This window comes from Enhydra lutris, unplaced genomic scaffold (assembly GCF_002288905.1).
Source record: "Enhydra lutris kenyoni isolate GAN:26980312 unplaced genomic scaffold, ASM228890v2 scaffoldscaffold31, whole genome shotgun sequence".
Lineage (NCBI taxonomy): Eukaryota > Metazoa > Chordata > Mammalia > Carnivora > Mustelidae > Enhydra > Enhydra lutris.
In genome coordinates this window covers 15,034,214-15,061,127 of record NW_019154115.1, presented here as the reverse complement: position 1 = coordinate 15,061,127, position 26,914 = coordinate 15,034,214, and the positions used below count along the sequence as shown (strand labels likewise).

Sequence of the window (26,914 nt, the reverse complement as noted above, 5' to 3'; positions counted from 1 at the left end):
GTATACTAGTGCTAGAAATAGAATTCTCATAAAATCTTTGCTAGGGATAAAATACTCTCATGGTCTGTGGTTCTCTTTCCTTATTTTTCATAATTATAAAACCACAACCATTGGTTTTTGGTCAGTGGTAATACTAGTGCACCTCATAGAATCTCTGTTTTGTCTTACTACATTAGGCATTTATAATGTGATTTTCTCCATTTTATAAAAATTTCCTATTATAAAATTAAAATTTACTAAATAACACTTACTTTAGATTTATTTTTATTTTTCACTTGGCATATAACTATTTTCTATAGATGTAATAAAATGTAATAAAAGTTAAGATTTTTTTTTTCCTTTCCAAACATTGTCACATTTGGGAATTCTCAGTGTGATACCTAAAGGATTACTGAATCCAAATGGGAAAGTGTTAGGTCTGTTGAATGACAAGAATACTCATTTCATTGTACAAATGGTTGTTGGCAGTCATGCTCAAAATGACTATTACCATATGTTTGTTTAATGTGTAGGTTTGGTGAGTTTTTCCCTTTGAGTTTGGAGAAATACCAATAACACAAAACTAAGGATTAAGTAGACTTTCTTTGTCCTCCAAGTTTAGGTGGATGTTAACATTTGTATGCATGACACTGCCCTAGTTGCTAATATTTAAACAGTCTTTGTGAAAGTAGCAAATAGTGTAATAGTCATATTTTCTATCTTTGAAATCAACATTACATAGGTTTTATTTTAGAAAGCTCTTGATTTATTCTGATTTGCATTGATTTGTGAAAAGAAGCATGTGTTAAGGAATTCTGATAGCAACCTTCAGTATCTAGGAAAACTGGAAACTTACACAATATGATAGTCTTCATTTTAAAATGTAAATTTCAAAAATATAAAATAAATTCTTGTTTATCTTTCAGGACTATTTTGCAGGCTGGCTTGCCACAACATGAAATTGAAATTTTAAAACCAGTCAACATGCTTTTGTCCATACAGCGAAATTTAGCAGCAGCATGGTATGTGCAAATTCCAGGGATGGTGATAAAAGGAAAACTAAAACCTATGTTGGTAAGTGTATGTATACAGTATATGAAAATTGCTAGGTAGGCTTTTATCATTGACCACAGTGCCATTCTAGCGTACATCAGAAGTGATGAAGCCGGGGCTCCTGGGTGGCATGGTTGGTTGGGCATCCAGCTGTTGGTTTTGGCTCAGGTCTGATCTCAGGGCTGTGAGATCTAGCTCTGCATTGAGTGCCTCACTTGGCGCAGGTATGGAATCCGCTTGAGTTTCTCTCTCCCTCTGCTCCTCCTGCTTTGCTGTCTATCTCTCTCAAATAAATAAATCTTTTTTTTTTTAAGTGAAGAAAGAATACTTTATTAACTGAAAATGAGATCATCCTAATTCTCATACTTTTCTTTATTTCACTTCAGTCACATATCTGGTAAACCCAGCAAGAAGTCTGAGATAAAACCCATTGAAGTCTACTGAAAATACTATTAGTAATTTTGGAAAGTTCTATTGAAGTTTTAGGCAGTTGAATGTTAAGACAGTATAAAGTAATATTTAGATATCACATTCAAAATACCTTAGGAGTATTTTTTTAAAGATTTTTTAATTAGAGAGAGAGAGAGCACAAGCTGGGAGAGGGGGAGAGACAAGCAGACTCCATGCTGAGTATGGAACCTGACATGGGGCTTAATCCTATGACCTTGAGATCATTACCTAAGCTGAAATCAAGAATCAGTCACTTAAGATCCAGATGTCCCATTCCCCACCCCCTACTTAGGAGTATTTTTAATGTACAGAAACACTCTTTTAGTTAGAAAGTGGACATTTTAAATACATGACTATGTATATTTGGTAAGCATATTAGTGTAGAAATATTTGTAATAGTGTAGTTAGTAGGTCATGTGTTGGCTCACAGGGAGAAATACTCGTCAAAGAAAGTTATGGAGGTATAGGAATCCTATGGTCCTTTTGTGTCTTTGGGTGGAACAATTAAGCCAAACAGTAGGGGATAAGGGAGGAGAGAAAGTAACTAAACAGAGTGTATGATAAATAAAAATTTAGTCATTTTTAATACCTGTGATTACTTCAGAGTTAGATCTAGATAAAACAGAAAGGGACAAAGGAGCAAGTTCTACTAGGGAAGAAGTTAAAATTGAAGTTTGCTGTAGGGATGAAAGGTCCTGTGTGTATTATGATTGGATACAGTATATGGCAGAGTGTCTATTAAGAGTAGTCATTAAGACTTCTCTCTTGCAGAGTATGTTACTCTTCTTTTAACTTCCCCCTTGTTGTTAAGAGATTAGATCCCAGGTCTAGTATTGGACCTTTTCCCCTTGCTTTCAAAGATTATGTGGTTATAGGTTTGCTGAAAGCAAGAGTAAAACCTATATGTCCTCTCAGTAAGAGAATGTGGACCAAACGATGATATATTCATACAGTGGATATTATAAAGCAGATAATGTGAGTGAGCTAAAACTATATGAAACAAAATGGCTATATCCTAAATATAAAAATGTTTAGGAAAAAATTGAGTTGCAAAATGATAGTACAATTTTATGTTATTTTGAATTGTACAACAAGCAAGATAATGGACAGTGCTATATATTATTTATAGGGAATCCAGTGGTGGTAAGTGTAAGAAGTATTCTTAATAATAAGTATTCATGGGAAGAATAATTCTGTAATTCAGGGTAGTATCTTTCTCTGAAAAGGAACATAGAGGTAATAGGTCTCATAGAAGTAAACATGGGGCTTCAACCTTGTCTATAATGGGGAAACAAGATCTAAATGAAATATAGCAACTTGTAAGATTTGACAAAGCTAGATGATAGGTACACCAGGGAGGATTATTGTATTCTGTCCGCTTTTCCTTTATGCTGGAAGTATTTCAAAAGAAACAAGAAAAATAGTAAAAAAATCCATCAGTTTAACATCAAAGTGTGATCATCATTTTAACTACAACGACGCCTATTTAATCAAGAATATAGCCATAGTGGGTAGTTTCCACTGCCTAATGTGTCAGCAATCCAGGCTTCTTAGAACACCCCCTCACTGGTATGAGTCTACTTTTCCTGGGTCTGGAGTGCAGCTAAGAAAGGGTATCAGGTAGGTGACATCAGTGAGTTGTTTTAGGTAGATCAGCTTCACAGTTCTTAAACAACTGTGGGGCCATCTCTCAAATTGTCCTTCAGACTTACTAAAGGGTCAGTTTAAGTTTCAGTTGTTAATTCAGTTGTTCTTTTCAACCACAGTAAAGCCGAGAAGATGGTGAAGATAACTCCTTTTCAGGCAGTTGTAATATCTTGGTTGATATCACACTTGGGAATGAATATACAAAAAAGTTCTAGGGAGTTAAAGTGACATCTCTTCTCCTAGGACTGGGGCTTGGGGCAAAGAAGAAATCCTTGGTCATTATCTCATGCTAAAATATCTCCCTGTTTTCATATAGGCTGGCAATCAGGCAGTTTTCTGTCAATAAGGGTCTAATTTGGGGAACAGTGCAGGGTTTGTTGGATCTCAGGACTCTGAGACCACAACCTGAATTGAAATCAAGAGTTGGATGCTCAAGCAACAGAGCCACCCAGGTGGTTCGTATTTCTCTTTCAAAGATTGAGAATCCATGGGGCGCCTGGGTGGCTCAGTGGGTTAAGCCTCTGCCTTCCGCTCAGGTCATGATCTCAGGGTCCTGGGATCAAAACCCGCATCAGGCTCTCTGCTCAGCATGGAGCCTACTTCCCTCTCTCTCTCTGCCTGCCTCTCTGCCTACTTGTGATCTCTCTCTCTCTCTCTCTGTCTAAATCAATTAATCAATTGAAAAGTCTGAGTTAAGGAGGCTAAGAAACTTGGCTGAGCCTGAAAGTGGCAGTGTTGATAGAGAGCTGCCTGATTCAAAAGCTGTTGATCTTCCTCCCTCCCTCTCTTCTTTCCATCCTTTCTATCTTTCTCTCTCTCTTTTCTCTTCTTTTTTCTTGTCACATATCCCCTTTTATAAAGGTAAAAGATGAATTAGATATTCCTTTCCTGCTCTGTACTTTGGTTTTTAAAAATTAGTCATAGATGTATTAGTTACTCTTCTAAGTGACATTATTCTTGATTATTCTTAGGTATGTCCAGATATACACACACACACACACACACACACACACACACAGGGAATAAGAGCTGCATTGCAAGAGAGAATCTTTTTACTTCTTGATGGGGGTTAGAAACTGAACAGCTTTCTTCTTGTACTGAGTTTGGATGGAAGTGAAGTGGAGCTGCTGCTGGGCCAGAAGAGAGAGGCAGAGTGGAGATGAGGAGATAGGGAGAGTGGAGAGAAACACAGGTCCAGGAACATACAAGAAAGATAGGAACAGACAAGGCAAAAAGAGTGATGATGGATGCAGGGCCTTGGGCGTGGGTTCAGACAGAAGTATGTCTACACACATGAGGAGTGTCTCATAGTATATAAGATGAAATAGCTCTCTCCTGTATTTACTGCTCCAACTCCTTTTTTGTTGTTGTTCAGATGGACGTTGAATTTGAGGAACTGTAAATTAAAACATGAATATGATATTCTGTGTTTTTATTCCTTTATATTAACAACAACTTATTGTTGCTTTCTAGGTTGCTCTCAGTGAAGATGACTTAACAGTTTTAATGAAAATTTTGCTGGAAAATCTTGGAGAAGCTTCTTCACAGCCAAGCCCTACACAGTCTACCCAAGATGCTGTAAGAGTAAAAAAAGATGTTCTGGGTGGGCCTGACCACCTCAAAGGTACAAATTGATGAAGATTTTTGCTTTGATCATGGAGAAAAATTAATGTTAATGCCATATTTATGTTTAGTGGTCTTTTTAGTTGTCTAGTATAGTGTGGTATGAACTGATTCAGTATTGTAGTGTTTACTGTGGAAAATTGGCTGGTACACGGTCTGGGGCTGCCTGGAGCTCCCAAGGAAAGGAGGTATGCTCATTGTCTTCTCTACGGGGAGAGGCCACCTTTTGTCTGCAGGTTCCTTTTTTCCCTTTACTTGTAAAACATGAATTTGTTGAATTCAAGAGCCACCAAGGTGGTAGACCTTGAGAAATAGCAAAGTAGGCAAGCAGGATAGTAAGGTCCCCAAAAAATAGAGAGAAAAGAATCTTGGTATCCTACTCAGAAGGCAGGCCCATAATGAAGCTGTATAAAAATAGCTTTGCTTATCTGGCTTTATCAGTGAATGATGTAGTCACATACATAAGGGAATTTTCCAGATTGTTAGAATGGAATCTTTTATAAGCACTGAGCCTTCTAAATTCAGTCATTTTAAAAAGATAACTTTTATAAAGTAAAAGTATCCTTCTTGCTCAGAACAGTCATGTAAAACATACTTCTACTGTTTTTTTCATCATTTAAAGTCATTGACGTGAACATCATGTGTTTTATTAGACTTGTAAATATTAGGTTAAAATTTCCATGGCTGGCAAGAGGTGAAGTACCCCTTGTCCTTCTTAATAAATGTCCCCAGACTGCTCTGCTTTTATAATGCTCAGATTATCAGCTAATACTTCAGAAAGTAATAGATAAAACTGCCAGTTAATAATACCATTAATATTGCTTCTCCTATAGTTGGGCCCAGTGTGTTTTGTGTTTCTATGTGTTTGTTACAAAATAAATGACTAGAGCAGTGTACACAAAAGGTTTTGTTTGAGGTGGATAGTAATGAGTGCTACATGGGCTCAGTGAGCCCAGCATCTTCTCCCAAGATTGGGTTTATGCTACAGTATGGATAAATGCTAGATAAGCAGGCTGTTGCTATGGTTAGACAGGAACTATGTACAGATGAATAAAAATAGCAGGCAGGCTTTATGTGATTAATGATCTCATTATGTTCAACTGTGGTCAATTTGTGTATCTGGTTCTGGCTATATGGTTAATGTGATCCTTGGGAGAACTTGTGAATTCAGATGAAAGCAGTGAAAATTGGAATGTGAATTACTTTCAGGAAAAAAAACCCTAGTGTTTTCCAACTTAGAAATGCTTCTGCCTTTATGTGGTTAAAGTTATGCAATGTTTGCTCTTCCAGCATCTTGTAAGAGCACTTCCCTATAAATGATCAAAGAATAGAATCAATCCCCAAAAGAGATGATAAAATGACTTTGTAAGAGTGGTTGAAAGCAGTATCTATTCTTAATCTTGCTGTCTAAAAGGTTTTTGCCCATTAATGAGGGAATGGCAAAATTACTTCTTGAAATCTCTTTTACCTCAGAATTCCAAAAGCTCCCTGCCCCATATTGTGTTTGAGCTCTCTTTGACTCTCCTATTGAATTATATTCTGTTCTTATCAAGGTAATGAGTTGGGTGGTATAGGTAATTAAAGAGTGAGAATTGCACTATGCTAGCAGAGGTTACTGTCTAGTTGTCTGTTCAAGGACAAAGTATTTTATTTTTCTGTGCCCCCAACTTCATAATTTCTTGACACTGGCTTATAACCATTTAAGTTAAATGCTGTGTTAATTGTAAACTGTGATGAGCAGTCTCACTCTGGGGGACTTTTTAAAAAATGTTGTCTTGATACTCTATAAGATCCCCTCTTTTTGTTCTTTAAAAAATATAGATGGCCTGCCCTCATCATTCTGCCCTGTACTGAACATATAGAATAAATCATTGCTATTTTAATTAATTGTCTTGTAATACTGTTTAAAGAATCCTAGAAAGTATGATACATATTTAGAATAATAACTTATTATTTAGCTTTTTAAATAAGTATAAAATACCATACCTTCTTAAAGCTTTCTAATTTTCATACTTATGTTTGAACCATCAGAACAAGATTTGCCAGACTCAAAGCTTTCTATGGACCAAAGTGTCACTCTCCAATTTGACTTTCACTTTGAGTCTCTTTCCATTGTCCTTTATAATAATGATATCAACCAGGTATGTACTAAATGTCTTTATTTAGAAAAAACCTTTAGCTCTTGATATTTACTTTTAGAATACTGGCAGTTTTTGATTTGACTATTTAAAAAATTAATGTCTATTAAATTCTATTTGGCCTATAGAATATACATTAGTCTTGTATCTTCACTTTGTTATTTCTAATATTTCTAATCTTACTCAGCTAAGGAAAAAGGTTTTACTTCTTTCCAAGTAACATCAGCACTGAAACCACTTAGATCATCTCTAGTAGAGGAATTTTATATGTGAGATTTTATATGTAAGTAATTAATTACATGTGTAATTTTATTACATAGCTATATATGTATATATATAACTAAGGAGAATAATTCAAGAGTAGCTTTGGAATATTAGAGAATTCTTTCTTTCTTTCTTTTTTAAAGATTTTATTTATTTGACAGAGAAAGACACAGTGAGAGAGGGAACACAAGCAGGGAGTGGGAGAGGGAGAAGCAGGCTTCCGGCTGATCAGGGAGCCTGATGTGGGGCTCTATCCCAGGACCCCGGGATCATGACCCAAGCCGAAGGCAGATGCCTAATGACTGAGCCACCCAGTCGCCCCAACATGAGAGGATTCTTTTAAAATTCATGGTTATCCAAGATATATATAAGCATTAATTATGTTTCTGTTGAATAAATATTACATGTAATAGATATGTATGAAAGATACTTATTAGTGGATTGAAGAACCAAGATCTAGTGCCATAATTTTTTTTAAATTTTGTTTATTTATTTGACAGAGATCACAAGTAGGCAGAGAGGCAGGCAGAGAGAGAGAGGGGGGAAGCAGGCTACCTGCTGAGCAGGGAGCCCGATGCGGGGCTCAATCCCAGGACCCTGAGATCATGACCTGAGCTGAAGGCAGAGGCTCAACCCACTGAGCCACCCAGGTGTCTGCCATGATTTGATGTAATTAATGTACCAGTGGTATTTTAGGAAGTTATTTTTTGTTGCGTAGACAGTATCATCAATAAATATTTTTATTAGATCAGTTGTCATAATACTCATAATAAATACATCATATGATAATAACCATAATCTGCATTGGTTATATCTATAGTTAATATTTGTTATCTTATATTTTATACTGTTTTCTCAAAGTTATACAATATTCATATATTATTACTGTTGTGCCTTAAGCTAGTATCTGCCATTTATGCAATAAAGAACTTTCATTTCTAATGTTTAATGTTATGAAAAGAACAGAAAATGGCCAAATGGAAAATGAACGGTTAAATGTATTCTTTATTTCACTCAAGGTACCGTCATTCTACTGGTTTCCCAGCCTTAGAACGTTGGTATCTTTTTTTACTTTTTTCTTTGTTGATCTTCATTCATACACTGAGTACACTGAATACAATACACTGAGTATTATCATTTTTTCTTTGTTCTTTCCTGTCACTTCTCACTGCTCACTTATTTGAAACTTCTTCATTCACCCTACTGCAATGGCTTCCATGTTTATTGCTCTTTTTCCTTTTGTCCATACTAGACATTGACACAAGTTCATTTTCCTAATGAGTCTCATGTAACCATTTACAACTTCCAGTTCTACTAAAAACCATTCAGTATTATGTTATCTGAATTTTACCATGTTAAAAAAAATTCAGTGGGTCCAATTTGTTTACATCTGGAACTATATATTGTGACCAAAAGTTGTGTCACAGGTCATTTCTATTCATAATTACAGACCCAAAGTTTGTGAATTATTTACATTTTTAAAACTTACATTCTAAATTTGCCAATAATAATGTCAATAATGCCTGACCCATCGATGTACTGTCTGCATGCTGTGTGGCAGATGTAGAGTTAGAACCAGCGTGCCAGGAATGGCACATCACCGATACCCCTTCCATCAGTGCCATCATCTAGAGTGAGCAGTTATAACTGAGAGTCTTTACTTCCTGGAAGAGATTTTTGTTGGTTGGTTTTGTTGTTGTTTTTTTCTTTTTTGAGGGGGTTTGTTTTTTTAAAGTCTGGGCGTACAGACTTTACCTAGAGAATTTGGAGATTATATGTTACAGTTAAATAAAAGTTGAGTTCCTTTTTCCTGTAAATGAAAATTTAAATCTTTGGTTCAAGATTTGAGACCTCAATTAGGCCCCTATATTTTCAGCCCTCATTCCCTACCATTCTTCTTTTTTTTAAGTTTTTATTTAAATTTTACTTAGTTAACATGTAGTGTAATATTGGTTTCAGGAGTAGAATTTAGTCATTTATCACTTACATATCCTACCATTCTTTAATTAGAATATTCAAGCCTATGTAGCTTGTACCTTGTCCCCTCAGAACATCTTTGAACTGTTCAGTCATGTTTTCTTCCCCATCTAGAATGTGTTCTACCTTCTCTCAGCCCATCTGATCTCACCCAGTCTCTGAGGCTTAATTCACTTCTCACCTTCATGAGTTTTTCTCAACCCACAGTGATCTCTTTGACTCTCTGAGCTTTTGCTATTTGTATTCTTTACCTAATCACTTAATATTCTTTGTGTCATGTGGGAAGATTAAATATGAATAAATAAATGATTACATGTCAGCCTTTGATCAGTTCCAACTTATAGCATCTCCTTGTGATGTTTCTTATAATGTATTTCTATTTTCTATATTTATTAGGGTGTAAGCTCACTGAGTTCACCAACTATATCTTGTTCTTCTCATAAACCACATAGTTCCTATCACAGTTTTTTTTTTTTACAGAAGAGCTCATTAAATATTTATAAGTTAGACTGATTAATAAAAATATTTCCTGACTATTTTTATTTACATTAAACTGTGAGATAAATTTTAATATATTAATCATTATTGAATACCTGCACACACACATATATTTTTTGTATGTACCTATATACTCACAAACACACACATTATTCCGTTTTATTCTTGTTTTAACTCCCATACTTTTAAATTTTGTTTCATCGATTTGCCTTTCGTCTGAGTTAAGAAATGTGTTTAAAAGCAAACTATTTAAAAATAATTGATTCTTTTGCTTGAAAATATGCCACAGGAATCCAAACTTTCATTTCACAATGACAATTTCCGGCTTGGTGAACTCAGACTACATCTTATGGCCTCTGTAGGGAAGATGTTTAAGGATGGCTCAATGAATGTCAGCCTTAAACTTAAGACATGCACCCTTGATGATCTCAGAGAAGGCATTGAGCGAGCAACATCAAGGTTTGTCATCTCTGAATTTGCTGTGCATTATGTAAGGTTGACATTGCACCTTGCATTGTTACCAGGCATTGATTGCTAGGCTTGGGATTATCAAAAGAGGTCTTTGGTCATACTTCAGTTTGAAGTGCATCGAGAAGTAGTGCTGATACCAGATTCAACTGCTTTGAAGTTTGAATTAAAGGGACATTTACTAATAAAATGGAGTACTGTCTTAATAGCAGGAACTAAGAGAATGTAAGAATTTTAATAATGAAGTCCACATGGGATGGTTTGTTGGTAATATATTTTTCTAAATTATCCTCAGTAGGCAGGATTTTTTTTTTAAATGTCTGAAAGTTTTAGATCTTTGTCTTATTTATTTTGTCTATATGTGTGTGTGTGTGTGTGTGTGTGTGTGTGTGTGTGTGTATTTTTTAAGATTTATTTATTTATTTATTTATTTGAGAGAGAGCATGAGCACAAATGGGGTAGGGAGCAGAGGGAGAAGCAACTCTCCACTGAGCAGGGAGCCAGATGCAGGGCTCGACCCCAGGACTCTGAGAGCATGACCTGAGCTGAACGCAGATGCTTAACTGACTAAGCCACCCAGGCACCTCTGTTCTGTCTATATATTTTAAAACAATGTTCTAGCCTCTCCTTTGGCTCAGGTCATGATCTCAAGGTCCTGGGGTTGAGCCCCATATCAGGCTATCTGCTCGGCAGGGAGCCTGCTTCCCCCTCTCTCTCTGCCTGTCTCTCTGCCTGACCTCTGTCTGTCAAATAAATAAATAAAATCTCTAAAAAAAAATATTTTAAAACAATATTCTGAAATTTCTTTCAAAATTTTACTACAAATGGAATCCCTAGCATTATCACCTTACAACCCAGTTTTAAAACATTAACTTATATCAACCTTCAATAACCTATATCAATAACTTATATCAAACTTCAATAAAGTGGGAAATAATGTAACTTTAATAGTCTAATTATATTTTTATTCCTCTCTCAAATAATGAAACATAATACTCTTGTCCTTGATATTCTTTGGAGAAAAACTATGATCCTCCCTAAACTGGGACTCCATTGAGTACATACTGGATACTTCTGAGCCCTTTGTTTTTCCTAGAGTTGAATAAATGAGAAAAGAGTCTGTTATGCAACCAGCTTTGCTAGTTTGCAAATTTCATGTTTGGGGTGGCTGTCCACTGTTGTCTAGGCAAGAATGATAAAGGCCATCCTCTGTTTGGAAACCTGTTCTTCCTAGCATGTGTGCATTGATAAACACTGGCTTCCTAGCATTGCAGCCACTTGATAAACACTGGCTGATTTGAACTGGATTGAATACTTTTGGACTTAAATTATATAGAATATTTGGAGAAAAATTTGTTCAGGGAGGTTTTATTTTGTAAAATAATATAAAGAGGTTATCCTTTAAATTTTGTGAAACCACATTAATACGTTTTGTTAATTGCCAAAATTCCTTTCAATAGTCATTCATTTATTTTTCTGCCATTGCATTATAATTATAAAATATTCCATAAAAGATTAATAACATGAATCTTGCTGTGGAGATTAGGAGACTATGTCTTGGTTGCTTATTAGCTAATTAGACTCTGGTTAACATTGACTTGTTTTCTATTCAGATTAAAAACTCAAAGGTGAAAGAAATATTGTTAAGATGTTTAGGCAATTTTTTCATCTTTTAAATTATTTTTGCAGGAAATAAATAATAAATGTGTATATTTTTTAGAATGATTGATAAAAAGAATGACCAAGATGACAACAGTTCTATGATTGATATAAGTTACAACCAAAGCAAAACTGGAAGTCACGTTGATGCTGTTCTTGACAAGCTATATGTATGTGCCAGTGTGGAGTTTCTGATGACAGTAGCAGATTTCTTTATCAAAGCTGTGTCTCAGAATCCAGAAAATATGGCAAAAGAAGCACAGATTCCACTACGACAGACGGCCACAGCAAAAATCAAGATGGAGAAAGGTTAGCAGAATTTATCTGTCGTAGATGACAACTTGTCATATGTTTTAACAAAGATTACAGATAAGAAAAAAGATGAATGGACAATTTAAGAAACTCAAATTGCTCTTTCCAATTTAAATATATTCTTTGGAAAAACTTTAGTAAGCATAAATTTTTAGGAGAGGTAAAGTAGAAATATATTTTGGATTAAGGGCTAGGAAACTGCTGCTCTGATTCCAGCTCTGCCATTAACATTTCTTTACTTATCCAAAAATTGAGGGAGTTAATCTGGGTCTTTGGCTGGCAGCCTGTTTTATAGAAGAGCAATCTTTTATTCAAAGAAAATATATGGAAGAGTTATCGCACACTGAAGAACAGTGGAACAGTGGAACAGAGGGTGGGGGTATTGGAGCAGCTAGCATGTTGCCTCTGGACAGCACTATAAACACCTTAAACTCAGTGGAGTGTTTGCACATGTCTGGTCTTGATGTGCACTGAAGTCACTTGCTGTTCAATAAATTGTTTATTTCAGCATTACCAAGTAGACCAGTGATTTTCTGTGTTAAATTATGATTCTCTAAGTTGAGACATTTGTTTTTCTAATATATAACTCAGCAAGACTGGAAAATGCTATTTATTGGCAAAGTCAGAATTTGATTTTTCCACTTAGCTTTCCTAAACAATAATCACATATGATATCTCTGTGTTCATACACATGTTTAATATACTTATACTGTAGATTGCAGGACACTGTGTATTTTATAGTGAAGTCAAAAGCCAGCTTTGCTATAAAGAGTCTCTTATCTTCTTCCTATTTTGCCCTCCTTGTCCCTGCAACATAACCTAATACACACTTGTACATATAATGTACTCACCTTAATTCTGACAAAAACAACTTCAAAAGAGGATTATTCTTGTTGGTCAAAGTGGAAATGATCTTCTTATGACTGAAATCAAATTGCATTATCCCACAAAATCAGCATTTGTTAATGATCATTTATCACTAGTATTAATCAACTATTAATATTGTTAATTCTGCCATATCTGTTATAGCAAGATATTAGAAAGAGCTTAGTGACTTATACATATCATATACTCAATATATTGAGTATACAAAATATATACAAGATATATTTTACTACAACTTTTTTGGTTCCTTTTTTTTTTTTTTTTCTTCAGATGACTCTGTAAGACCAAACATGACTTTAAAGGCCAAGATCACAGATCCGGAAGTGGTGTTTGTTGCCAATCTGACAAAGGCTGATGCTCCTGCTCTGACAGCCTCATTCCAGTGTAACCTCTCTCTGTCAACATCCAAACTTGAACAGATGATGGAAGCTTCTGTGAGAGATCTGAAAGTCCTTGCTTGCCCTTTTCTCAGAGAAAAAAGAGGAAGAAACATTACCACAGTAAGAATTAGCTTATTCTAAGCTTCACTTGAGAATGGCAGAAATAGTGGATGTATAGAATCCTAGATCATGAGAGTTCTGTAAGACTTGAGAGATTATTTACTACAAACTTGAGGTTTTACACATACAGATTTTGAGTTCTAAAGATGTTAAATGATTCAGCCATGGCTACTAATGACAGAACTGGGAACTACCTTTAGACTCCTTTTCTTTTCATTATGCCATCTTTTGTTGAGCAGTATTTGAATTTTAGTACAAATCAACATTCCTTTTCAGCTGTTTCTTATGTTTAGTTTACCACAGTATATCCAGTGAATGAATGAATGAATGCATGAAGGATTATTAAAATCTTTAAGCTTAGAATGAAAATTCAATTGGAGTCATGTGACTAAAAGAGATTGTGTTTTGCTGTATTAAAAGTTAACTTCAGTTATGCGTTCACATTATTGTTGAAAAATATGATTTTAATTAACTTAATTGCCACACCAGTAATTTCTAAATATTAAATTGAGGAGTTAACCTTAAAGAGGATTGTCATATGACTCATTGCAGTGTTATTTTAAATTAAAATTTGTGGGCAAAGTGGCTTACATAAAGAAATGCAATTCTAGGCTTAGTCTGTACTTTATCATGAAGTGTTCTTTAGCATTTGGTATGTCACAGAAAGCTCATCCTAATTTTTTTTTAAATGGAAGTTGTGCAACACTAATTCCCTCATTCAATTCAGGTGCAAGGTCAGTTTATTTTCTTAATGATCTATGTATATAAATATAAGCTTTATAGTTTTAATACATCATTGGGTTTGAAGATTTGAAATTTGTTCTTATAAGAACCTTAAATGAATGAAATCATCATAATATGAAGAGGCAAAAAAAAATAGTAAGTAGCCAAAAAATATAGAAAAATGTATTATAGAGGTATGTGCTAGGCAGTTAACTGATGATAAATATAATGTTCTAATGTCATGTTTCTGGACTTTTGGTGTTGATGACACTTATCAAATTTTAAATGTGAAATTTATTGTTATTTTAATTTCATTTAAAATATTTACTTTTATATCTGATTTTATATTTTCAATTATTCTATTAAAAGAGTACTTCATCCAAAAAAAGCAAAAAAAAAAAAAAAAATCTTAGACAATATTCAAGACTGACCTCTTCTTGATCATATGGAAACTGTTCATTACCTCTTTTACCACAGTCTTTTTTTAAGGTGTGACCAGGACTCCTTGTTTGTTTGTTTGTTTGTTTATTTTTAAGATTTTATTTATTTATTTGACAGACAGAGATCACAAATAGGCAGAGAGACAGGCAGAGAGAGAGGAGGAAGCAGGCTCCCCGCTGAGCAGAGAGTCCGATGCGGGGCTCAATCCCAGGACCCTGGGATCATGACCTGAGCTGAAGGCAGAGGCTTTAACCCACTGAGCCACCCAGGCGCCCCTAGGGACTCCTTGTTTAAAATAAGTTTCAGGTGATATAGTGGTCATAAAAATTACAATGAAAAAACAGTTTAATTTCCTCATATACTTCTTTGTGAATGTAAGACTTTAACATAATCTTTACTTCATTTTTATAGATATTTTAAATGTTTTACAGAGGGCATCATTTAAAAGATATTTTAGTGAAATGAAACATTTTAAACTTCTATTAAATGAAACATCTTAAACTTCTATTAAGTGTGCATCATTACTTGAGAATTTGACATAGAGGAATTGATCAGAACTGCTTAAGGTCTTTTTACAATGTTCACAGATTTGTCGTAGTTTAGAAGAGCCCTCAAAAGAAATTCTCAGCTAGTTTAATTTACTTTTTGCTTTTAGTAGTAGGTTACAGTTAAAGATAAAGTAAGTTAAGTAAGACATATTCTTGTGTGTATTTTATATGTGTATGTATATATATATATATGCATATATATACACAGCAGATCTATTAGTAAGGAAATATGAATTTCATTTATTTGTTCTAGGTCTTACAGCCCTGTTCTTTATTTATGGAAAAATGTATGTGGGCCTCAGGAAAACAAAATATAAGTATTACGGTTGAAGAATTTATAATTAAGGTTAGTGCCTATCATGTTTTTGGGTAAAAATTCTTATTTTTCTAACAGTATCTTTTGATCTCTCTTGTAACTAGAGCATTATGCTAGTCACATCACATATTCAAACAGTAAATACCATTAACATTAAAATACATTTTTTCTTTAAAGCAAATGTTTATTTCTATCTTTTTAAAAAGAGTACTTTTTAAATATCTACAAATGATCAGGATAGTTTTTATCTATTTACATGTGTATATGTTGGGGAGATTGGGTTTGGGGAACAACAGAGATAGGGTAGAAAGAGAAGGGAAGGAGGGATGGTAAAATGAAGTCGCTATTATTTGTCATAAGTTACTTTTAGGCTTTTATTTGAGGCATAATTTGAATTTAATAATTATGTAATTAAATGTCTTATTTGTCTTATAAAATATTTATAATGACAGATATATGCTAGAAATAAGTTATTAGGATTTGCTTTTTTAAAATCTCTTACATTGGAAATATTGAAAAAAAACTCTCTTCTCCAATGGCATTTGTATTGTTTAAGTATGACCTCATGATTGGTTAGAAATGGAACTTATAGAATACTTTCCAAAATCTATTTCTCTCTCTGTTCAAAGGACACAAAATTGAGGTTCTGATAGTAGCTTTACTATAAAATAGCCAATAGTGATTAAACCAAGGCTCAAACTAATGTCATTTGAATTACCATGCTAAACAATATTTTAAAGTACCGGGTAGTTTTAGATTGTGTTTTGTTAGCAGATTTACTTTTTTAAAAACTTAAAGTAGTAAATGGGGGGTGGAGTTCTTTAATTTGCAGGCACTTAATCTAAGACAATAGATAAGGTACTGGGTGAATTATCTTTCATTTTCTTTGTTTATTCAGCTAACATGTTTTGAGCTCTTACTGTGAATGAAAAATGTTCTGTACAAGACATCGGGAATACATAGTCCCTACCTTCAAAACACTTAATGACCTATGTAAGAGAAAGAAGTAAATCAGTGAGTCCAGCTTTCAGAGCTAGAGGCATGCACAAGGTGCTGTTCGGAACACAGGCAAGGGGCCTTTAACTCAGACTAGGACATCAGGACAAGCTGCCTTGAAGTGGGGCTACTTGAATCAAGTTTTGAAAATCTGATGAAGGTTAGATGGAAAGGGAAGACGAGGGTTATCAAGTCAGAACTGACAATATGCACAAAAGCAGAGGTATAAAAAACCCTTTATAGGCTTAGAAAGGGTGATCCCACCTGGCTGGAGAGAAAGATGTGGTGGAGTTATAAGATTGGGAACCCTAATTATAGGTGACATTAATAAGGCAAGGACAAAAAAGGGACTTAGTTGACAGGTTAGTTTGGGAAGAGGTACATGCCAAATCCTTCTTTTGGTAATGTAATTGTATCTTTTTAGTGTATTAAACAAGTAGAGGTTGTGAGAACTGAACTAAATAGGAATCCACTTATTTAACCCAGTATTACTCACATTTTGGGAAACCCTTGCTAGCTAATTGATTAGGCACCAGATCACAAAGGCCTAAGCTAAAGAGAAATTTTCTTTATCCTTAAAGTTACGGGAAGCTGAAAATGTTAGGCATAGGCATGCCCAGGTTTGGGTTTTAGAAAAATAATGCTGGTGGACGTGTGGAGGGTGGGCCATGGGGATGCTGACCGGACCTAGAAGACATCAGTGTAGAACTAAGGCACAGTGATAGGAATGAGGAGGTGAGCAAAGATACTATACGAAGATAATAAGAAGTAGAATTTGCAGATATTAGGCTAAATGTAAGGGTATCCTTGGTGATTCATAGGCTTTTTGTTTCAGTAAGACCATATACCTAGATGGGGATCATACACTTTGGCTTAGTTAATGTAGCTGTTTGAAAAATGAAAAATTCAGTTACACTTCTACATTTTTCTGTTCACGTAACACTGTTTTACTCTGAGTGGATCAATTTAACTTCACCTGTTTTGACAGTTGATGTATAACAGTAATTACTTAATTCTAGAGTAGCCTGGGCAGAAATCATTGTTATGAGGTTTGTTAATTTGACATATGATTTTGTGTATTCCCTTTTGTTTTCCTTGGGTATGAATGTAATATATTTAATATTTACTTATTTTTAATTCATTTTTAAACTTTTGTGTTATATATTCTTCTCATCTGGGAAATAATTTATTCTTAAAATTGTTTCGCTTTCTTTTTTTAAAGATTTCACCCATAATTCTGAATACTGTGGTAACAATCATGGCTGCTATGTCTCCAAAGACAAAAGAAGATGAATCCAAAGATACATCTAAGGAAACAGAAAATCTTTGGGGTGTCAAATCTATTAGTGATTATAACTCTTGGTTTCTTGGTGTTGACATGGCAACAGAAATAACAGAAAATTTCAAAGACATTCAATATCCATCAATAGAGGAAAATTGTGCTGTTGTTGTAGAGTCGGTTCAAGTTATCTTAGAATGTGGCCTTGGACATCGAACTGTACCTTTATTACTGGCAGAGTCTAAGTTCTCGGGAAATATTAAAAATTGGACTTCCCTAATGGCTGCTACTGCTGACATGACATTAGAGGTATGACCACATCATTTAGTATTTCCAGAGTCAGTTCCTTAAAAGTACAATTGCAAAATTAAGATGTGAGCTTATTTTGTTTGTGCATGGCCACAGTAAATGTATATATGAGTGTATATATGAGTATATATATGAGTTAGAATGTATCATACATTCTAACATTTAACTTGATGCGTAGTATTATTTAGTTCGTCATTATTTTTAAAAGATTTTCTTGTTAATTTGTTTATGGCAGTAAAGGAAGAAAGGAAAGGAAAGTGCACCCTATTTATAGATATACTTTATGTCTTTAGGTGTGTTGTTAAAATGATGGTTGACATGTAATATTAGTTACATAATATTTTTTCCTACTGGTTATAGAATTATGTGATTAAGTTGAAAGACTGTTGTTGTAATTCTGTGCCTTTCCAGGTTCACTATTACAATGAGACCCATGCTGTTTGGGAGCCATTGATTGAGAGAGTGGAAGGGAAGAGACAATGGAATTTGAGGCTTGATGTAAGGAAACCATAAAATATCTTTATGTTGAATGGCACTAAGGGAAATCACATATTTTTTAGTTCAGTGATTCTCAAGATGTTGTCTAGGATTCTGGAGGCCCTTTCAGAGGGTTCCGGGGATCAGAACTATTTTAATAATAATATTCAGTCATTACATATCATTTTTATTCTCAATCTCTCATGAGTATACAATGGAATTTTCCAGAGACAGTATGATATTGCAACAGAATGAATACTGAAGCAAAAATGAAAATCCACCTGTCTTTCCTTAAGGCAGGCACTAGAGAGATTTGTAAATGCCCCTCTTTTTACTATCAAAGATAACTTTAATAGTTACCTTTCATTAAAAATATTATTCAACATAAAATTATTATTTTAAATGAATATTTAAAGTTTCCTCAGTTTCAGTTTCTAGTAGAGTTCATGTGATAGATATAATTGATATAAATGAAGCTCTTTGAGATCCTCCTTGGTTTTAAGATACCAAAAATTTTGAGAAAACTTGAATTCTAGTTCATGATTTTTTTGTGTGTTATCTCTTTATGGTATTTCTTGAGAGCACTTCAGAATCCTAGATACCAAAGCACATTTTTCTAGACTAAAAAGATCATGAGTTGTATACCTTTAACAGATTATCACAACACAACTCTGGGGTAGCCTGACTGAAGTGTGAGGCACTGAAATCAGCTCATCAGATTCTTATTTTAAAGATGAGAAGTCACCTAACCTGTGTCCCAGTTTCCTCTCAGTGAAGTAGTAATATTTTTGACCTGCCTGTCTCTGACACAGACAGGCTAACAAATAATTTTTTATAAGGCTTTTCAGCTCTATTAGTACAAAAACTATGATGGAATTTGATGGCTGGTTGAAAGCTTATCATATTATTTATATGTGCTAATAGTAAAAAGTAGAAGGAATTCCATATTACCTCCAAAAAGGATCAGTTTAGACTTCAGGGTCATCTTAGAATCCTCATCAGCACTTGCTCTGAGGAATGCACAAGAGACAAATATCATAGCTGACTTTAAGTGTGTTTGTGACACAGTTTTAAACATTACCCCATGCCCTGACTATACACCGAAAGACTGCTGATCTGTGCTAAATCTAAGTGAAGAACTGATTATTTTTGAAAATGAAATCTTTGAGGAGTTTTAATACAAAGTGACCAGTTTAGGAGAATTTAACTCTTTGAGAGTTTTTAAATTTTATTATGAATTAACTAGTAACTTAAATGTATTATGTTATTTATCATCATAGGTAAAGAAGAATCCAGTCCAGGATAGAAGTTTAATGCCGGGAGATGATTTTATTTTTCTTCCTGAGCCACAAACAGCAGTTCATATTTCTTCAGGAGATACAATGAATATAACAATATCCAAAAGTTGCCTAAATGTTTTCAACAATTTAGCCAAAGTATGTTTGGTTTGTGCTTGTAATCTTTCATATGAGATTTTAAATTGAAACATGTATGGATTATTAATGTTTGTCATCAAAATTAATTTCTTAAAAATGTATAGGGTTATTTAATTTTGGAAAAAAATTGCATTTTGCAAAATTTTATTGTAATGTTATGTTCCTTTTCAGGGTTTTTCAGAGGGCACTGCTTCTACTTTTGACTACTCTTTAAAAGACAGAGCTCCTTTTACAGTGAAAAATGCTGTAGGTGTTCCCATTAAGGTGCAGCCCAATCATAATCTCAGAGTAATAGGCTCCCTTGAGAAAAGTGGTGTTTATGATGTTGATGCTGGTCAGAATTTGGAATTGGAATATGCTAGCATGGAACCGTCACGTCAAGGAAAATTATCTATATTGAGCCGTCAAGAAAGCTCCTTCTTCACTCTAACCTTTGGTATGCTGTATTTATTTTATTTTAAGGGTATATTTGGAATTGTAGGTGTGGGACTTATTTTTTATAAAATATGAAGAAATTGCTGCAGAAACTATGAGAAACAACATTTCTAAAGGATTGAACCATATAGTTGGTAAACTCTTATCTCCTTTTCTTCCTCTAAACTTGAGAAAATTAAATTTGATTAAGAATTACCTTAGAGGCTCACCTGGCGGGCTCCGTCTCTTAAGTGTCTGCCTTTGGGTCAGGTCATAATCTGGGGTTCTGGGATGGAGCCTCATGTCAGGCTCCCTGCTCACCGGGGAGTCTGCTTCTCCTTCTCCCCCTCTGCTCCACCGTTTGTACTAGCTCTTGCTCTCTTACATTGTCTCTCTGTCTCTCTCATGCAATCTCAAATAAATAACAATCTTTTAAATTTTTAAAAAATTAAAATAATTATCTTAGATCATGATCTCCGTCCGGGTTGTGGGATTGAGCCCGCGTCCAGTTCGGCACTCAGCTCAGAGTCTTCTTGAGATGCTTTCTCTCCTTCTGCTTCTCCCCGCACTAACACACATCCAACTTGCTTTTGTAATAGTCTTCATTTTAAATGTCTGATTAAACACATGCGTGTGCACATACTCTCTCTAAAATAAATAAATCTTTTTAAAAAAAGATTTACTTTAGAAAATCAGATTATTTCTGTGCCCTTAATACAATATGTAGTGTGCTTCAAAAAGAATGTGTGTTCAATGAGGAGAGAAAAATTAACTGTATTCAGAAGTCCTAAAATATTGACAGTAATTATCACCATTGCCAAAAAAAAAAAAAAAAGTGTTATTGCTATATACTTGAAAGAATAAAGAACAAGCTGGATTTTTTTAATACATTTTTTAAAGTTTTTATTTTAATTCTAATTAGTTAACATACAGGGTAATACTAGTTTCAGGTATACAGTATAGTGATTCAGCATTTCCATATACTGGTACTCATCACAACAAGTGCAGTCCTTAATCCCCATCATCTGTTTCACCCATCCCCCCACCCCTCTTCCAGCTAGTAACCATGTTTTTTCTCTAGGGTTAAGAGTCTGTTTCTTGTTTTTCTTTGTTTGTTTGTTTGTTTTTAAGATTTATTTATTTTGTGAGAGAGAGGGAGAGTGTGTGTGTACAGGAGAGGGGGAGTGTGGGGCGGGGGTAAGGAGGGGCAGAGATAGAGAGAGAGAATCCCAGACCACCTCCCTGCTGAGGATGGAGCCTGAGGCAGGGCTCAATCCCAGTTCCCCCAGCAGAGCGGAAATCAAGAGTCAGGTGCTTAACTGAGTCACCCAGATGCCCCTGTTTCTTGGTTTTAATACAACTTAAAACCCCAAGAGAAACTCTTCTGGGTCAAAAAATTTTACACCTAGTTTCTTCTTCTTCTTCTTCTTCTTTTTTTTTTTTTAAATTTTAGTTTCTTTAGTTTCCTTTCTTTGTTAGTTCCTATGTCTTAGAAAAGCATTTTGTGTAGTCATCAGTTTTGGTCATAAAGAAGAGTGCTCTTGTCATTATTTTAAGTTACTGAAAAGTACTCTGTCTTAGAGAAATATAGGTAAATTAACATTTGGAATGCTTCTTACTTGTGCTCTGCCTTAGTACCTCATGGATATACAGAAGTTGCAAAAGTTCCTGTTGCCAAATCTGGAAGGCGACTGTATAATGTACGGAATCCCAATGCCAGTCATTCTGACTCAGTCTTGGTACAAATTGATGCAACCGAAGGGAGTAAAGTAATTACCCTTCGCTCTCCTCTGCAGGTAATGCATTAAAGTGAATTGTGTCCCTCCTAGTAAAACAAGAAGTATTTAATCATTTAGCTGGATATAGGAAAGTAGTAAGACATTAGGTCAGTACTGATTATTGCAAAATAAATTATAGAACTGGCTGCTATTTCCAATCCAACTTGCTTTTGTAATAGTCTTCATATTAAATGTCTGATTAAACAGTCTTGTTACTTGAAAGCTCATTTTTGTTGTGGTCTAGTTTTAAAATTAATGAAGGTTTTTGTCTATTTAAAGATTTAGAAATGGGAGTATTAATAATCTTAGCCAGTTGTCAAATAGGATAATGTTCCATTCTCTTTGTATATCACTTGGGACAGTATTTTTCAAGTATGTGTGAAAGAATATTGGAATGATCTCCCCAGAAAAAAAAATTCTAGTATCTTAATCTTTTCTACCTTTAAGGCTTTTTATCCATTTTTCTTTTGTGCATTATTATGGGTTCATTATACGGTCATCAAAAGAACATTTCTTACTACTTAGAACATCAGATAAAAAATGAAAGGTTGCCATTTTTGGCAATTGTTAACTCTCAGTTTGCTATTAGCTCTAGCCTGTATCTCATTATAGTTAAGAAAAGAGAGTTGTATACTTTTCCTCATATTTCCTTTGCTATCCTTTCCTGTTTTCACATGGTGCCTTGAAAAAATGATGCAACGGGGAAAATATTATGGCTGAACTCTTCAAAATTAATGTATATTATACACTAACAACACAGAGGGTAGAGCATATGAATATCCTAGAAATTTTAAACTGCCGCTTAAACATCAAGTTTCTCATATGTAGCATTTAAATATCTCCAAATTTTTCAATTGTCCATAAAAGTATCTTCTTTAATATTGGGTTTGAAACTTTTTAGATCTGAAAGTAACTGTGTGCAGCTCACATTTTTCTCTCAAGCATCTATATCTTTTTAAACAACTTGTATGTCTTTTTTATCTAACAGATTAAAAACCATTTCTCTATTGCGTTCATCATCTATAAATATGTTAAGAATGTTAAGCTATTGGAGCGCATTGGAGTAGTCAGACCTGAAGAGGAGTTCCATGTTCCTTTAGACTCATATCGGTACATACTTCTTTGAATATACTAAGTTTTAAAAGGTTCATAATACATATTTTTAATTCTATGAATTGGGATCTATGTTCTAGAACAAATAACCTTATATTTTCATTATCTAAAGATATGTAAAAGCCAGTTTTAAGACATATATAAATAGATTTACTCTATCATTGAATTTACCAGATGAAGATTTCTTATTGTATATTCAATGTTTTAGAATTTTCTGAAATCTGTCTTTATGAGATTGCCTTTATATTTGAAATGACTATTTTTTCTGACTGGTGATTGTGGATTTTTTTTCTCCCCAGAAAGTTCCTCCTGGGTTAGCTATATGACTTTGGGCAAGTTTCTTAACCTTCCGTAGCCTTATTTTCCTCATCTGTAAAAATTGGAATCGTAGTACTTACTTATAAGTGTTATCAAGAAGATTTAATGAGATTTTTTTCCCTTAAGTTTTTGATTAAAAACTTTTATCCCCACTCTGTCTTCTTTTTCCTTAGGTGTCAGTTATTTATTCAGCCTGCTGGTATCTTAGAGAATCAGTACAAAGAATCCACTACTTATATTTCTTGGAAGGAAGAACTTCACAGGAGCAGGGAAGTCAGATGCATGCTGCAGTGTCCATCAGTCGAAGTCAACTTCTTACCTCTCATTGTCAATACAGTTGCTCTGCCTGATGAATTAAGCTATATATGTACCCATGAGGAAGACTGGGATCCAGCTTATATTATTCATCTTTATCCTACCCTCTCTTTGCGGAACCTTCTCCCATATTCTCTAAGATACTTACTTGAAGTACGTCTCTTGTATTTTGTTTGACCTTTATTATTGCAGAGTGAATTCTAGTTTTTTTACTGTGTTTTTAGTTGAGTATTTTCCGTAGTGTACTTGTAATGCTTTAATATTAATAACATGGGGCGCCTGGGTGGCTCAGTGGGTTGAGCCGCTGCCTTCAGCTCAGGTCATGATCTCAGCGTCCTGGGATCGAGTCCCACGTCGGGCTCTCTGCTCAGTGGGGAGACTGCTTCCCTTCCTCTCTCTCTGCCTGCCTCTCTGCCTACTTGTGACCTCTCTCTGTCAAATAAATAAAAAAATCCTTTTAATATTAATAACGGCAAAAACTGATACAGCATTTAGTATATGACAGTCACTGTGCCATGTGCTTTACATGTATTAACACATTCAATTCTTGCAATAACCTTCTGAAGTAGGTACTATTATTAGGTCCATTTTACAGATGAAAAAACTGAGTCACAGAGGGATTAAGTGACAGGCCTGAGAACCCACAACTAGTAAGTTGTAGACTGGGATTTGAACCTAGGCAATTTGGCTCTTTTGCTCCCTTCCACTGAACTTTGCTGCATGTGCTGTGAGTTAAAAACCATAATAATCTCTATTAATTAAGTAAAATTCCATTAGCTAAGAGATAGAAAAAAGCCAATGGGGTAATACTTCATCTTACTTTATTCTAAAGTTAATTTTAAAGTTTTTATTTTTAGGTTAATCGTATGATTATTTGGTCCAGGTTTCTGTTGAACTTAAAATAATTAGTCTGACTAAGAAATAATGGGGAACATTTCTTAGCATTGATGTATGATAAATATTTTTATATTCTTATGCCACAACATTTTAGAATACAAAAGTCTGGAAATGTTGGAACCTAAATTATTTCTTTTCTTTATCTAATAATGAGTCATCCCTGAGATGCAAAGACAAAAATGAATTAAATGAACTAAATGGTACTTATTCAAGAGAAGCTTTCGAAAAGAAAGCCTGCTTTATTATGTGGCGATTATTCATTTTAAAAATAATTCTGCCTTACTTAGATAGCTTGTCAGAATAGTTTGATATCACTTTCCTTTTTCTCTTTATGTAAGAATCACTAGGCATAGTGTATGAAGAGCAGATGAAGCTGAAGCTGAGACAGTTGAAAGGCTCATTTAATAACACAGACAACAGCCAGCACTCCTGAATCCATCCTTTGATTTTTGGTATAGATCTGACGTTTTTTTTGAAAACTTATGGCCGTTGGCCTACTCGTGACCAAAAGACAGTTTCTGCCTTTGGCCATGTTACAGTCTTTTCTTTTTAGTTATTAGTGGTTATTGGATAGTCATAATCTGTAAACATGGTACTTTGTTGAAGACTTGTCAGTTAATCTGAATCTGGTAGGTTGTTAGCACTTGTATAAAATATGGATATTGCTATTGCAGAGGTTTTTTAAAAATCACTAAGCAAATTTAGTTTTTGTTTGTTTGCTTTTAGGGAACAGCGGAAACTCATGAGCTAGCAGAAGGCAGTGCCGCGGATGTTCTACATTCAAAAATCCGTGGAGAAATAATGGAATTAGTTCTGATGAAATATCAGGGCAGAAACTGGAATGGACATTTCCGTATATGTGATACTCTTCCCGAATTCTTTCTTGTGTGTTTTTCCTCTGACTCCGCAGAAATGATGTCAATTGACTTGTCAGTACATGTCAAACGAATTGGCAGCCAGATGGTGCTATCTGTCTTTAGTCCCTACTGGCTAATCAACAAGACTTCTCGAGTTCTCCAGTATTGTTCAGAAGACATTCACGTGAAACATCCAGCTGATTTCAGGGATATTATTTTATTCTCTTTCAAGAAGAAGAACATTTTTAGTAAAAATAAGGTGTGTTTTTGTTGATATAACAATTTAAAATAGATAAATTCCTAATCTAGGAACTCATGAGTCGTTAGCCTTCTTTAAATCCATGCTTACCAGTTTGCTAAGTGCCACTGGTATGAAGTAGGTCCAAGGAGACTTTTCAGGAATACATAATCTAGTGGGTTGTTAGGACTAGCAAGAGTTTCTCAAAGCTGAATTGTCCCTTTCTCCATGGCCTTTAGAATTACTTCTGTTCTTTTAGTAGTGTCAGGTAGAAAGCTTGATTTTATGTAGTTTACCAGTGATGAAATAGCATTTCAAAAGGTAGAAGAGTTGGGGGCGCCTGGGTGGCTCAGTGGGTTAAGCCGCTGCCTTCGGCTCAGGTCATGATCTCAGGGTCCTGGGATCGAGTCCCGCATCGGGCTCTCTGCTTGGCAGGGAGCCTGCTTCCCTCCCTCTCTCTGCCTGCCTCTCTGTCTACTTGTGATCTCTCTCTGTCAAATAAATAAATAAAATCTTAAAAAAAAAAAAAAGGGTAGAAGAGTTGGACTTGGCTTGTATTAACTGAGCCCACCTAGGTATGAAGCACTAAGCCAGGCCTCCGAGAGAGAACCTACTGCCTAAGCCTGGTTTTTTGTGGTCTGGTCCCTTTTTTCCTTTGCAGATTCCTATCTTGGAATTGCTTAACACACACTGTCCCAAGTTACTGCTAGACCTCTGTCTGTGCTGCATCCTCTGCTAGAATGCCTCTTCCCCCATGTTTTCCCTGTCTGCCGTATCTTTTCTGGTTACCTGCTGTTCATCCTTTGACTATCATTGTGCTCAGGCATGACATGTGTGAAGGGATTTCAAGCTGTCTAAAGCGGAGCTAGGGGGCGCCTGGGTGGCTCAGTGGGTTAAGCCGCTGCCTTCGGCTCGGGTCATGATCCCAGGTCCTGGGTTCGAGCCCCACATCGGGCTTTCTGCTCAGCAGGGAGCCTGCTTCCTCCTCTCTCTCTGCCTGCCTCTC

The 26,914-nt window shown here is 35.0% G+C and overlaps 1 protein-coding gene across 2 annotated transcripts in view; it reads left to right on the top strand.

The window, feature by feature from the left end:
* The window catches only part of LOC111153382 (vacuolar protein sorting 13 homolog C), a 180,313-nt gene that overhangs the window by 109,026 nt on the left and 44,373 nt on the right, over positions 1–26,914 (top strand). For both annotated transcript variants that reach the window (XM_022512378.1, XM_022512377.1), the window contains 15 exons: positions 906–1,053; positions 4,603–4,753; positions 6,784–6,893; positions 9,919–10,088; positions 11,818–12,065; positions 13,224–13,453; positions 15,419–15,511; positions 17,700–18,065; positions 18,477–18,563; positions 19,823–19,978; positions 20,150–20,414; positions 22,028–22,188; positions 23,159–23,280; positions 23,775–24,069; positions 25,540–25,929. In XM_022512378.1, coding sequence (XP_022368086.1) covers positions 906–1,053; positions 4,603–4,753; positions 6,784–6,893; positions 9,919–10,088; positions 11,818–12,065; positions 13,224–13,453; positions 15,419–15,511; positions 17,700–18,065; positions 18,477–18,563; positions 19,823–19,978; positions 20,150–20,414; positions 22,028–22,188; positions 23,159–23,280; positions 23,775–24,069; positions 25,540–25,929 — 2,992 coding nt within the window. The remainder of the gene's footprint in view (positions 1–905; positions 1,054–4,602; positions 4,754–6,783; positions 6,894–9,918; positions 10,089–11,817; positions 12,066–13,223; positions 13,454–15,418; positions 15,512–17,699; positions 18,066–18,476; positions 18,564–19,822; positions 19,979–20,149; positions 20,415–22,027; positions 22,189–23,158; positions 23,281–23,774; positions 24,070–25,539; positions 25,930–26,914) is intronic.